Source organism: Corella eumyota, chromosome 5 (assembly GCF_963082875.1).
Source record: "Corella eumyota chromosome 5, kaCorEumy4.1, whole genome shotgun sequence".
In the NCBI taxonomy this organism is placed as follows: Eukaryota; Metazoa; Chordata; class Ascidiacea; order Phlebobranchia; family Corellidae; genus Corella; species Corella eumyota.
This window is the reverse complement of record NC_137494.1, coordinates 7,094,037-7,108,810: the sequence shown is the minus strand read 5'-3', so window position 1 is coordinate 7,108,810 and position 14,774 is coordinate 7,094,037. Positions and strand designations below refer to the sequence as shown.

The window sequence follows — 14,774 nt, the reverse complement described above, 5'->3', positions numbered from 1 at the left end:
AACGAAATGAAATACACAAAAAAGAGCTTTCATTTTTATACGCTGATCCTTTAGTTGCTAGTGACTACACCTCGAATAGGAAACTGTCGCCATAATACTACGAAATCCAAAGTGTATTGTCACACAGTTTAACTAATTTAGGCGTGGGGTTGCAGGCTATTGTAATAAATTCTAAAGTTTTAAAAGTAAAAATTATTTTATTTATCTTTAAGGCGTTTGAATATTGCCAGTTGCCACTAAAGGCTGTATTCCCGCATTGTTCAAAATTTTAATAGTTTTTTTTATTTGATTTCAGCCCAATTGTATGGTAAGAATAGGTGTGCTGCGGCAATAAAGTGCCAATCCAAAATTGAGAAAATATTGTAAAAGAAATATTAGTTTTTTATTTTTAATGTTGATAAGAATGAACAAAATAAATGAAATGTCACCGACCTCAATATTAAAGGTCTTGAATTTTAACAGTTTGAATAAAAAATGTAATTTTGATAGCAAATCGCCAATTTAAATTGCTTTCATTACGTTAAATAACGCTCAACAACTCAGGGCTTTAATAAAATTAGGCTGAACATATTAGACATCTAAAATAAGGCAATAACAAAAAATAATAATAATTAACAAATTTATATAATTTTTAAGGGCGAGGAATAACAATATAAACTGTTTTTTATAAACTCTACAAAAGGTTATATTACAAACTTCTATATGAAAAATATAATGACAATAATTATGGCGCATTTTAAAAAACAAAAAACGAAAACAACGTATATTAATATAGATTACGTATGAGCAGTTTACTTTAATAGCGTACTAAACATTGATTTTTTAAAGTTTAAAATTTTGCCATTTTTATTTCTTCGCCATCGTCAAAAACTTTATCATTTTCGTAGGTCGGGTTTTCTTTGCCATCAGACAAGGCCCCAATTTTTTCCAATTTCTGCTGACTGAATAAAATTGCCTTATTGACAGGCGGACCTAAAAATAAATAATCCGATGTTACGACTTTGGTAAATATTTGATCATTTTCAATTGCGCAATTTTGATAACGTTTTAAATTCAATATACGCGTACAAAGGAAAAATAAATACATAGCATATATTTAACATTGGAAGCATTGTGTTAACTTTAAAAAAAATACAAGTCACTTTTAAAACTTTAAATTACTTTATACAAAAAATTAAATAATTTTATAACTTAATTTTATTAGTAACCTTTTAATAAAAAAACGTACCAAAATAGCTTAGGAAAACCGGTAAAAATATCAGGCCATGAGCAGTGCCAAGTAATGTTATTACAAGGCACATTCTGAAGAAAAATACTTGAATGAGTTGCGCCGTTGCCCAGTTTAGAACGATAATTCCTGGTAAGTTAGTTAAAGCAACTCCAGCGAAAACCTGAAAATTGATAAACATTTAAAAAATAGAAAAAACATAAAAACATCTTATGTTATTTACAAAAAAATTTAAAAATATTTAAAAAATTAACAAGGCTAGCAGCATTAATAAAGGAAAAAATTTAATAAATAATAGCTGTGTTTATTAATTAAAAACAAAAGTATGTTACACTATATCGATGCTAATACTATTTTTCTCTAAGGTGAATACAATATAAAAAAAACTAGGCTAAAGGTTATAGTATAAAAAAAACTAGGATAAGGGCTAAACTCTACATGCGAAATATATAACAAATAAACCATAATTTTTAATAGGTAACTTATTTAGTATGTATCGTTTAAATTAATAAAAATAACATACGGCAGGGCCCATTGTCGCCATCGAATCAATAACTCGAGCTTTTTTGGTTAGACTAGTATTAAGTGAAAACGTTCTTACAACATGTGATGTAAATTCTACCGATAATCCAATTGCCTGAATAAATAAAATAAGGTTATTTTTTATAATTTTGATTTATATTAGAACTTAGGTAAATGAATATTATTTTTTAAGCAAATAACAACAAGGTAAATAACATAAATGACTTAGTACTTTAAAAATTAAACCCATATTTTTTATTTAAAGTCAACTTAGTATTATTCATTATACAAGGTGTTATTTTTTTCCATGTGACCTTGAACTAATAATTTTTTTATTTGTTTTATTGGAAATGTCCGCGTTACGCTACTGCCACCTTATCGGTAAACAGTGTGATACTGGTGCGATTAAACTTGAAACCTTGCCATGAACGGTAATTTACAAAATCAGACTTAGCTATAATTGTAGCTGCATATAAGGTCAGCACGTAAATTGCTGTATGTTAAATTTAAGAATGAGAAAATAAAGTTGTTTGCAAAAATAATTTTAGGCCAATACTTGTTGCAACCAAGCCAAACAAATCTCTATCAACTTATTTTCCAAATTAAATAACAATAATAATTTGCGCCAAACTTTGTGGTTAGCTGTAGAAAACAGGGGCATTGCGTTGTCTATTTAAACAATAACAGATAACCAATAACATTTACATTTGTCACTGGACTAAAAACAACAACACTACTTACCGCAACGAGATTGATAAGCGACACTGCGTTAAGGTCAACGCCCCAGAGTGAGCAAAGTCCGGCTGTGTCGACCACAATCATTAGAATTGTGATAATCGTAATAAATCCCGAATACCAATCGAACCCGAGCAAAATGAAGGTGAACACAAAAGTGGGAATAAGGCAGATGCCGATTTGAAACATCGTGTCGGAGACTACGGTTAGGTATTGTTCGTAATAGACGTAGTACAAGCTGTAAAAAGAAAGTTTATTTAATTAATATTTATTTTTATGATTTTAGATTTATGCAATTTTAACTCTATTTATTAAAAACAAGTTTCGCTTCTATATTAATTAAAAAGTTAAGTTTAAAGATTGTTTTAGTTTTAAAATAATTGTTATCAGATTAAGTACAATCAAAAAATTTAATAAACATATGCTTACCAATATGGAAATACTTCATAATCTTCTTCGTTGCCAATAATCAAACCATTTTCATCTGTGTTTGCTTTCTTAAGCGTGGCAGTAATATTAGCCGCCAATTCTCTTGCTTTCACTAAATTTTCCGTGCAGTCTACCGACTTGATGCACACGCTGTGGAAGGACGAAAAATGCGTAGCCTGAACAACTGACTGATTGAACTGATCAGTTGAAATGTTGACTGCACTACCATACGCTGCATGACCACTAAATATTACAAAGTTAATAATAAGGATCTTCAACCAATTTATATCTTGTGAAAATTAAATAAGGTTATAGTAAACCGTATACATAAAATTTAAATATAGTTTTTACCCCTTATTGCACTCTAGGCCTGGGTTGTCAACCAAAAACCACGGGAGATACTTCATAAATTCTTCCGAAGTATAAGAGCTGTCATCCAAACAAGGAATACACGAATCTGTGTTAGTTGCCGGGCAAAACGTGTCGTTGGGGTAAGAGCGGCAGCATGATTTTTGACCTCCTATACCTTTCCGCGATATCCAGTCAAGGTAATCGTCGTACCAAGACGCAGCTGGTGTTTCAATTTTCCAACTGAAATTTTTTTCGAAATTTAATATTTTTTCAATAAGTATTTGATTAGTAATTTTCATAATTTATCTACTTAGATCTTGTCAAAAAGACCATGAAAAAGGTTTAAAATCCTAAAATAAAGGTAAAAAATTTAGTGCAATAAAAAAAAAATCAAGTGTAATCTTATTCTTACTATTCTGAGTTTTGACTAGCATATGAGATTTGTTGAGTGAGTGAATAAGTATCACAACCTGCCGATGCACAAATATATGAGCCTGCTTCTGGGTTGGAAAAATTGTAAGGATCTACAAAAATAATAAAGTTTAATTTAAGCGTTAAGAAAATATGTTTCCGGATTTTATGCGGCAAAAAGTATGAAAGTAATCACAACATTGGGATCAAAGTTAATCCTTTAAGCCGTATGATAAAGGTTAAAAAATCTGGCCTAACTAAATGTGATTCTGGGTTTGATTCCACCTGAATTTGCGCCAAAGCGCTTACGGAAATGGCATTACAAGTAATACTAATTTAAAGCTAAACAAATCGACAATTCAATTTCAAACCAATAATATTATTTGAAACTGTTAAAGGTGCAGTGAAATTTAAACATTACCCTACGTTTACATAAAGTTAGCCTTTCCACTTCAAGACAGCGTGGTGTAGTGGTAAGAACTCTTGCTACACCACACATGAGGTCGTGAGTTCAATCTCCACTGATCTCATGCTGTAGCGCCCTTGAGTAAGGCGCTATAAACGGTATGAACTCCCGCTGAGCCAGCACTTAAACAGCAGCATAATTACCGGGCAATTATAGTTTCTATAATATCCCAAACTGCCACAGGCAACTCGAGACTGGGTCGGAGTAACTTATGTTACTCTATGTTTAAGTCGCGCATTCGACTTTCCCACATCGAGGATAAAAATATATCCAAAAAAAAAAAAAAAAGACTATTTTTTTATAAAAACGGCAAAGTTTAAAATCCTACCAGACACTTACTTTTAGACACAAAATAAACAGGTACGCCGACATCCAAATAGTCTTCCATGTAATCAAAATAGGTGAGCACGTAAGAGTCAAGAGGTACTGACAAGTCCTGGTCTAAACCCACTTTCATTTTAGTTGTTAAAACTATGGACCAACACGTCAGGCCGCCAAATGCTATCATCTGTTAAAAATTTGTTGTTTAATTATCAATATCAAAAATGTGCAACGGTTAAATAACAAAAATAAGGGCATAAACTTATAAAAAATAAATTATTTAACGTTGTTTTAAGATTTGTTTTTTCTTACTGTTATTGCTCGAACTAGATCGTTCATTAAAAATGGGGCAAAATATTCTTTGAAAAATGTTTCCAAGTAGCTTTTGGTAACTTCTTTCTTTTCCTTCCCGATTTTAAAGCAACATGCAATATCCACTCTGTTGTCCTGAAGTTTAAATATTATATAATTTATATAACGTAGTTATTTTTAAAAAGGTTCTTTAATTTTAAGTATGAATTATTTTAGAATTTTAAGTACTATGTATGAAGCCTTCCGTTAAAACTAAGCTGTAAATTCTATCTTGAAATTTATTTAAATTACGTAGTTAATTAGCATTTAAGATTTTTTTTAAATTTATAATATTTAGAAAATGTTTACCTCTTGTCGTCTTGCATCTAATGACAACACAGCCAAAAACATGGTAATCTGTAAAATAAAATCAAACAAAATGGCTACTCCAGCGGCTAGCGCAAACTGCTTAACAGCGGGCATGTCTGCCAAAGCACCCAGAAAGAAAGCAACACATTCTGTTAAAGAACAGAGCAACATACTTGGTGCCACCTCTCCGAAAACGCGACCTAGATGTTCAGGCAATTGTTCACCGGGTAACCGTTCAGTTCTCTAAAAACAAGCAAAAAAAGTGTGTTAATTATTTTTATTTAAATTTTTTACAAATTAATAAAAATAACAAGAAAAAGTAAATTGATGCGGTGGAAAAATTATAAATTAAATTTATGATTTAAAACACATTAAATTACAAAATAAATTTATTCATAATTTTACATTATTAAATGACATGGTCACTAAACCAAATCAAAATTTTAATTCTACAAACTAATTTAAAAGAGTTTTCTATAGTACTTCTAGTACTAACCTGGTATTCTAGTACTAAAATAAAAATGTTATCAGCCCCAATAGCTAGTACCAAGAAAGGCACGACTTCTATGACGATAAGCGAACTGGCGTAACCAACGTAACCAAAGAAACCCAAACTAGTAAAAACACTCAAGATAATAACTAAAATGCCAGCAACTCCAAGGGACACTTTGGATTCAACCTTTTGATAAAAATAAAGATAATAAAAATACAATTGTAGTTTAGGCATCTGAGAAATCAACATGAATAAAGAATAAACTCTTTCTAAAAGGAAGAAGGGTAAGATGATTTAAAGAAAAAAAAACTAAGGAAAACTTAATGAAATTTGGGCAAATAAATTTACATTTATAATAAGCGTCAATATGGTCTTATACTTACAGGAATTCTTTTGATTGAAGTATAGGTACCCAGAGCAATGGTGATGTATATGAATATGGCCAAGTAACTGGCAGCAAACACTATGACATCCGATTTACTCGATCTTTCTATTTCATCTTCTGGTGACCTCTTTAGAATTAAATAAAATACAATTTTTGTTTTTTAATATAAGTTTAAATATATTGTATTAGTGAACAAATGAGTTGAAAATAATTTTGATCAAACTGGACCAAATTTTGATCAAACTGGACCTGATTGGTTTTAAACCAAAAGTTAGTACAGTTAGTAACACTTCACTTAAGAGCACTACAGTAAAAAAACAGTAGTGATTAAACCAAGATTTTTTAAAGTGAAACCATTTATTCTTACTACCACACTACCAAGTCTAAAAATTAAACAAAAAAGAGAAAATCTTTTTTACCTCGGAAAAGTATCCACAATCAAAATATTTGTTCTCCTTTGACCACTTCTCCATTATTGCCAAAAACCTCTTTTCCCAAATTTTCGTTATGCTAGTTCTTATGTCTTCTTTCGCATAATTATTTATCACAAACGTTAAGATTAAAGCCTTTGCCTCGTTGTATTTTCCTTCCTAATATATTATATAAATTAACATTTTTAAGATCTATTGGATATTTCAAGTTTAACTACAAATTTTAAATATTTTTGTAGCGTAAAATCTACAAAACTATCCATAATGATTTAAAGTTATTAAAAATTGATTGACCACATGTAAATTAATAAGTTTGTAAAAGAACAAAGTGTTACATTTTCTTGTCCACCAACAGCAAGAAACGGAAATACTGGGCCTCCAAAATCACCCATACAATTTTGCTTAAGGGCAGTTGTATCTTGAAGAGATGAAGGTGCTCTAAAATACGAAATGAATAACATTAACAAAAATAGATTATGCAGTATTGAGTAACTAATTTGATTTGCAATATGAGGTAAATGAATAAAAATTACTTACTGTACACAGTATAAAAAGTGGTCGCGATAATCTATAAGATATTCTGTTTCAGTAATTTTGTCCACGTATGTAGCAGTCTTGTTAAGTTCGTTTGGATCGTTTTGCCAGTAATTTATGACTGAAGTAATTGTACAGTTGTTGTTGTCAGGTTCCAGTGGCTTGAAGCAAATGTCCTAAAAAAATAAAATTAAAACATAGTTTTAAAATAAACGAGAAAATATATTGTTAAAGTTATTGTAAGTATATGATAACATATTATTTTTACATTTAATGTTGCGTTCTTAAGATTGCCTTCCTGATCTTCATATTCAATTTGCATGTATCTTAGTTCATTTTGCAACTTTAACAACTCGAGCAAGTATTCCTTATTTAAAATCTCAGAAAAATTGTATTTAACTCCCGTGAACGACGTGTAGTTTGTACCCCCTTTGTCGAATTCTGGTTTCAATTTCATAATTACCATTTCCGAGCGGTAGAAAGCACCAAAGTGGGAATCGAAATAATCTTTTTCTTCCCGAACTCGACTTCCTTCCGAGGACCAAAGCTCAATTGGGTCATTTGTGAGAATAACATATTGAATACCAAAGCACAGCGCAACAATTACGCCCAAACACGGGATTATAACCCATAAAGGATGACGAGCCACAAAAGTGCCCCACCACCTAAAAGCATCTCGGAACACATCTTGAGTCTTCTTTCCGGCACGCTGGAATCGGGTAATGTCCTCTTCACAAATCTGGGGATGTTCGTTTTTAGATTTCGATTGAAGGCGCTCATGATTGTGAGTGTTTAGTACAATGGTTTTCTTCTTGTTTGAACAATAACATTTCAACAGCAAATATGAGACAAACACAATGACTAACGCAAGAAAAATAATAAGCATGATGACTCCAACTCCGTCAGCGTTACCGATCATAAATCGCTCCGGAGCCGGCGGAGGGGGAGGAATAATAGGACATGCAGAAGAGCAATCAGTACAACTACATGGCTCGGATCCGTTCACGGGAGATGCTACATCGCAAGTAAATGTGTATGCATTCAAACTCTTCATTCCTTCAGGAGCTAAATAAAAATCACCAGTCATTATAATAAGAACTATTGTTATCAAGCTATTTCTAATTAAATATTAAAAAAAAACTAATCAGAAATGGTAAGATTTTAAACAATAACAAGAAAGAATTACCACAGAAAATTGTCTTAAAAAAATATATGCTTTAATTAAGATTGTCAAAAAAAAACTGTAACACCATTGGTATTAATATTACAACACTACTTACGAAAAGGTATTTCAACACTATTTGGACCGGTATCGTTTCCAATTTGCTGAAAATTCTGATTCATTGGCGCAACACCGTTATTTGTCGAACCAAGATAATTTAAAAAGTCTTGACTTGAACAATCATCTCCAGAGAAACCGTTGCAAACTAATGTCATAGCTTTACCTGTATTTTAATAAAAAAATTATTGTCGAAAACAATTACATGAAAAACCATTTGGTCGAAAATATTATTTTATTGACAAAACAACTTTTTTATTAAACCCTTTTAATTTTTTTAAATTTGTTTTTATTTTTCTGAAAATATAATGTTTTATAAAATAGCTTTGATTTGCCAATATCAATAAACAGCATATGGTTAAAAAAAAAGCTGTTATGTTACCAGGCAGTATTTAAAAAAATTCCTTTGAAGGTTAAAACTTATAGCGTGAAAATTAATTGTAATTCTATATACACAATGTTGAGTCATAAAATTAATGTTCCATCAAGTTGCTTTAATAACCCAACTTTTAGAGTGAATTAGTTTTCATCAATTTATTTAAACTAACCATTGGTTTGAGGAAACACCACATCCTTGCAAGAAGTGTGCACTCCATTTGCGAACTCGCTATCAATAAAAATTTGTGCCGTTTCTATTGATGGAAAAGGCTGGCCAGTATTGTTTTGTACTTCTACTGCAGTATAGTAAGTAGCCTGGTTGGGATTGCATGTGATCTGTAAAAACATTTGATTTTACATTAACATTAAATTTTTACTTTTACATTTAATGCTGTAAGTCCACTAGGTTTTAGGGATTTGAAAAAACTGTTATAAATATCTCCAGACATAACTAGTAAACCAAATGTTATTTTTTTTAGAAAAATTTGAATCATTCAAAAGTAAAAAAATAATTTTAACTTTTAAAACTACAAAATTAATAAAAAATTAATTTTATAACCAAATCTCAAATCAATACCAATTTACACCTTATGCCAACATATAAAATTACTATTCGTAACTTTAATTAACCAACTACCTGACAGTAAAGGTTCCTGAAGTTCCAAACACAGCTAGGACATCTTTGAAAAATTAACTCCGAAGCTGTCAACTGCGTAGTCAATGTGATAAGTTGGGAACGTGAACAACAAACTTTCGTCACTCCGTCAGGATTAATCAAATCGGGGCAGGTTGTTTCTAATAGATTATAATGACTTGTACCCGGCCTAGATGTGACAGCCTCCACATTTTGTAGGCACGGTATATCACCTGTAAAAATATAAAGTAAAAGGTTTATTTTGTGTTTTGCAAACTTGTTTTCTGTTTATTTTAGAAGGCAAAAAAATGCTAAAGTGTGGTAAAATAGGATTTTCCAACGACTATATTATTAGCTCACTTTACGTATGTGTAGTTAGACTAATTTTTTTTTAAGTGAACTTTTTTAAAATAATACTCCAAAAAAGATTTTACACTTTATCCTCTAATTTTTAAATCTTCTAAAAAACCTTAATAAACGTGTTCAAACCTATTTAAAGACACTTATTATATCATTTAAATTAGATTAACTTTTTAAACGCAAACCCAATAAACCCACTGACCTTTAAATTCGGCTCCCTCTAGATTAGTGTTCGGTCCGCAGCTATCATATGCCATACACCATCCATCTTCGCGAATATATTCATCACACCGAGCTCTCTAAAATCAAAATCAAAAAATTGCTGGATTGTTAAAAGGAAACTAACCTATTTAAATCGTAGCTCGTGTATATTGTTGTAATTTAATAACATTTAAGTTAAAATAATATATAAATATAACCATAAAAACTTACTGAAATTATTTCGATAATAAGTATTAAAAAATGCGTTTTCCGCATTTTAAATATAATTTTGTAAACCAAATTAAATATCTTATATTTCTGCAACTAAATAAAATACAATGTCCGTTAAATAAGTCTTTAAACATCAAAAAATTGTTTTAATAAATATGTTTTATCTGTAGTATTACGCTGTAACTGTTAAATATTTCTTCAGAACACCTAAACAGGATTTAGCAAAGTTAAAACGTAACAAAAATTTATTTAAAATTTTTATAAAATGTCTTCTGCTAAATAACTACAGCTTAGATTATATTGCAACAAAAACATTGCAACAAAACTTGAAATTTCACCATCGCTATTTTTTGTGTCTAAAACTTTATTTAAACTATCACAAAGTGTGTGTAATGCTCCTAAGTAAGAGCAATCGACGAAAGAATAAGTTACTAATTATTTGTTGTACCATATATCTCTCAATAAGCACAACGCAAGGAAAACAAGAGAAACATAAACTGTATTTGCTTTATAGGTTGGGTAAACACAAACATACCCAGCCTAACCAAGTCGGACTTCAACCTGTATATACTAAGAACGAATATTGCGTCACAGTGGGGTGACTTTTTTCGTCCAATCATATTTAACACTGACGTCAGTTTGGTTAAAGACGTAACTAGGCCTGCCCGTCGTAAACGAAAGATAAGTTAACTAATTTACCTTAATCATCTCGCTAAGATAAACATAATCAACCTATAAAACCATTAAATCAATTTTAAACTGTAAGCAGATTTTAAAATGTTATTTTTAGGAAAAAAATCACAAAAGTTGCCCTTACCCAATTACTGAAATAACATTTTAGTAAGTTTGTTTGCAAAGGAACACTTTTAAAAAATTAATAATTTATTTATTGGTGTTGATCTTATTTGATAAAGATAACAGTGTAACTGTAATACAAAACACGTCAGCTACATCTGACATTACAAGGTTAGAAGGTAATTTAAATAACTTTACAAACATTTACTATAAGAACCTTACACGAGTTTAAACATGTAACATTCTTTGATGTTTAAAAATTTAAAACAAAATAAAAAACAGATCCTAAATGTAGAAAAATTTATTTAAATTTTGTTTAAAAAAATCTAAATATATGTTAAATAAATATTCATAGTAATACTAAAATAAATGTGTATAAAATGAATAAGCTAGTATTAAATATTTCGTTATAAATGACAAGTTAAAATATTTTTTCAAGAAAAATTTTGAATCGTTCATAATTTTCGAAAACAAAGACAAAATACAAATAAAAAAAATATGACTCAAATAAATAATAAATTAACTTATAAATAACTTTGTTATTCTCCTCATACTCACACAAATTACTCTTTATACTTCGCAACTTTACTGCTAGGTAAATTCTTCCAACGTCATGTGAAAGATCAGCGACCTAAAGCTGGAGAAAATTATTTAAATTAATTGATTTCTATGTTTATTTGATCTTTCACGGCGTTAACGACACTCTGGTCAAGTGGTTTGTGTTTTCTTATGCAATGTGGGGAGTTTTCTATTTCGTCTTTCCAGCCACGCCAGAACTGCTTTGTTAGTTTATAAGTCAAACCACTGTTTTCTCGTTGGCTAAAAATACGTCTCCATAACAAACGTGGTTTTTTTAAAGGCCATTTAACCTTAACAATATTGTTATCACCGCGTAGTAGTTTCTGGCGTAATATCCCAGTTACCCATACGTCATCAAGATCAAGATATGCAGTTACCCTTGATATTTCAAAGAGTTGCTTAGTCATTGAAACGGGCATAAAGTAAAAGCCATCGCTACAATATGGCGGGAAGTATTCAAATACGTATACTGAACGCGGCACATTTCGATTGCTTAAAAAGTTACGATCGGGGACATCATTAAGATTTAAATTGTCCACGCAGTACAAAGGCAAAAGTTCCCGTATGTCTTGTTTGGACGCTTCTCTGCCATTTGCTGCCGTGTAGCGGCGCCAGTTTTTTTGAATATCGTATTCCAAAAAGTCTAGAACACGCGAGAAGTTAATGATAAAATCGTCACTCGTTGACGCATAAAAAAAATCGTCAGGCAAGTTTAAAGATGCCCACAGCATGGCGCTAGTGATCTTTTCAGAAAAGTTTCTAAATTTGTATAAAAGTTTTTTAGTTAAAAATATACACTGGGGCAACACAGTTTACATTTATTTTTCAGCTTAAATAAATATACTTTGTACATTAATAAAAATCATTTGTAATTCTAACAGTTTTAATTCCAAAAACTTTGATTAAAGAATTATATAAATACGCAGCATTTTCCAAATTAGAAACCTTTTTTTAATATGGGGATTACTTGTACTTTACAGTTTTCTAAAATGCTAAGGACCAAAAATGAATTAGTGGGAACCGAAAAGTACGGGTGTTTTTTTCTGAAAACGGTAAAGTACAAGTGATCCAAAAATAATTTGTTCTAACACAACAGAAAGGCAACCAACGTAATTATATCACCTAACTATTGTCCCTTACCTGTGACTATCAGGGCCCTTATATTGAAGTATATCACCATACTGCATTGACTCTAATTCTATGTGATTTTGAATCTCGATGTTTGGGGTTTTTCCCACAACAAATACTCTCTCGATTCGAATTTGTTTCATGTAGTAAACCGATCCCCACGTCTCTCTTATCACATTTCGTTCGTCAAAATTGGCCAGCTTCGATTTGACAAAAATAACCATTGAAAATTTTGCACCTGCAGATCAAGTAAACATGTTAAATATCCATTTAAAAATTGTTAGCAAAAAATATTACAACAAAGCATTTTTCATACAACAAAAATAAAAGGACATTATTAAAAACCATGAAATAATTAATATAAATATAGTAATCATCATTTTTAGGTTAGTGTTAAGATAAGTAAAGGGTTACAATATATAATTTTAAAGAAACCGTTAAAGTTCTGAAAATTTGGCAAGGACCGTAAAAGTATATCTCAAAATCATCTCAAAATGTTTATAAGTATAGAAACAGTGATGCAATTACAAATTATTCCCAATTTTTACATAAAAATCAAACCTTACCGTGTTCAACTCCCGGATTCATATTTTTACAACTTGTTCCAAATACAGGTGAGCTCAGGGCATCTAGAACATGCCAGGGAGTTAAATGAAACTTGGCAAGTGGTCGCTTGTTTGTTAAGTCTGCTAAATACATGTTAGGTGGCAGTGCTGGAGAAAGAATTAAATTCTTTTCTTTGACTTGTTTTATTCTACAAAAAAAAATAGTTTTAGCCCTAGGGGTGATTGTGGGTGTGGTCTTTAAAATCAACAATTGTGGATAAAATCCATTGGTAGTTTGGTTTTCTACTTAAATGGCCTATGGTCTATTTTGTTTAATTGAACCGTTGTATAATTGTTATTATATAGACTAAATTTTAAGCAATACATTTTAAGCTATCTACATTTACCTATAATAACAGATTTAAATTACTTAGACCTGCTAGCTGCGGAGACTCTATTTGGCTTTAAGGATAAAAACACAAATACGATTTAGAAGTTAATAAACGGTTAGGTTTAAAAAAACCAGCCTAGCCATATAACGAAAATAATAAAAAACAAACCTATCGTCGATTTCGTTTTCATATTCAAGAGAATCACTATTATAAAAGTCTTCTTGTCTGTAATGAAAATCAAAGTTGTATTATACAACTGTCAGTAAAAAACGTTGATTAAAAAACAGTAAACTTAATAGTTAAATCACCTATTATCTATGATGAAGGTTGGTAAGTGCCTTTCCCATGTTTTGAATAAGACAAATAATGCCAGGACTCCAACCACAACTTTTAGCCATCTGACTTTTAAAGACCCGTTGTTACTAAACCAGGTAAAATTTGACTTTCTTTTAAAAATATTGGATCTTTTGCGTTCTAGCCTTTTATTAATGTTGTACTGTGTATCATCTACGTTATTTATGATCATCTCATTAAGAAAACTTGATATTTACTTAACGAAAACGCCTAACTTTAACATATAACTAAACATTTCAAATAGTTGAGGCTGGGTAGAATAATCTACTGCTACTAGCTAACGGTTTATTGTTTACCAATCAGTTCTATTGATAAAACAAGAAATAAAAATAAGTTGAAACCAAATACTTTAATGTGTTCAACACAAATGTATACAACGCGTAATCGATCGTCTAAAACTTGTACTAATTTTAAATTCTTTATTAATTAAAAATTAAATTGATCGACATTTTTAATTGCTAATTTTCTGAAAGAAAGAATCATATTATAACTGATTTTATTTACTAAAAGTTGCTATATTTTAATCTTAGATATTTAAACAGGTCAAACCAAATTAAAGCATGATTGTGTAAAAAAAATGTCACGTGGTATTAGGCTAGTTTTAAATGTTAAAACAAACGATTGTCATGTTAAAAATGTCGTATACTCATTGTTAAAACACTTTTTATAATTTACTATTAAGCCTTTAGTTTTTAATTAACTTTAAAAGAAAGAAGGTACTGTTTGTGTCAATTAAGTTCTCTTGTAGTGACGTCACCAAGATATTAGAATTTAGAAAATGTAAATATTAAGAGACACCGAAATTAGCACAATTTAAAAAACATACACAAACGGTATTGTAACTTTTAAATAAAGCTTATTTACCTTTTTGGGCTTTTGTATTGACGTCACTTTCTTTTCTCGACTTTTTATTTGGTAACAAACATTAATTC

At 30.3% G+C, this 14,774-nt stretch overlaps 2 protein-coding genes across 2 annotated transcripts; both read right to left on the bottom strand.

The window, feature by feature from the left end:
- Positions 1–313: 313 nt before the first annotated feature.
- On the bottom strand, positions 314–10,138 carry LOC145751792 (NPC1-like intracellular cholesterol transporter 1). Its single transcript, XM_082567897.1, has 21 exons — positions 10,050–10,138; positions 9,820–9,916; positions 9,261–9,490; positions 8,794–8,959; positions 8,247–8,411; positions 7,235–8,031; positions 6,970–7,142; positions 6,768–6,870; positions 6,421–6,591; positions 6,000–6,128; positions 5,620–5,802; positions 5,124–5,366; positions 4,776–4,910; positions 4,482–4,650; positions 3,678–3,789; positions 3,266–3,505; positions 2,915–3,157; positions 2,492–2,723; positions 1,752–1,865; positions 1,229–1,391; positions 314–972 (listed from the first exon to the last, which is right to left on the bottom strand). The coding sequence occupies exons 1-21, from the start codon at positions 10,092–10,094 to the stop codon at positions 830–832; spliced, it is 4,053 nt and encodes a 1,350-aa protein (XP_082424023.1). The 5' UTR covers positions 10,095–10,138; the 3' UTR covers positions 314–829.
- Positions 10,139–11,193: 1,055 nt separating this feature from the next.
- LOC145751793 (uncharacterized) lies at positions 11,194–14,099 on the bottom strand. Its single transcript, XM_082567898.1, has 5 exons — positions 13,797–14,099; positions 13,657–13,713; positions 13,118–13,305; positions 12,564–12,789; positions 11,194–12,182 (listed from the first exon to the last, which is right to left on the bottom strand). The coding sequence occupies exons 1-5, from the start codon at positions 14,012–14,014 to the stop codon at positions 11,501–11,503; spliced, it is 1,371 nt and encodes a 456-aa protein (XP_082424024.1). The 5' UTR covers positions 14,015–14,099; the 3' UTR covers positions 11,194–11,500.
- Positions 14,100–14,774: the final 675 nt, after the last annotated feature.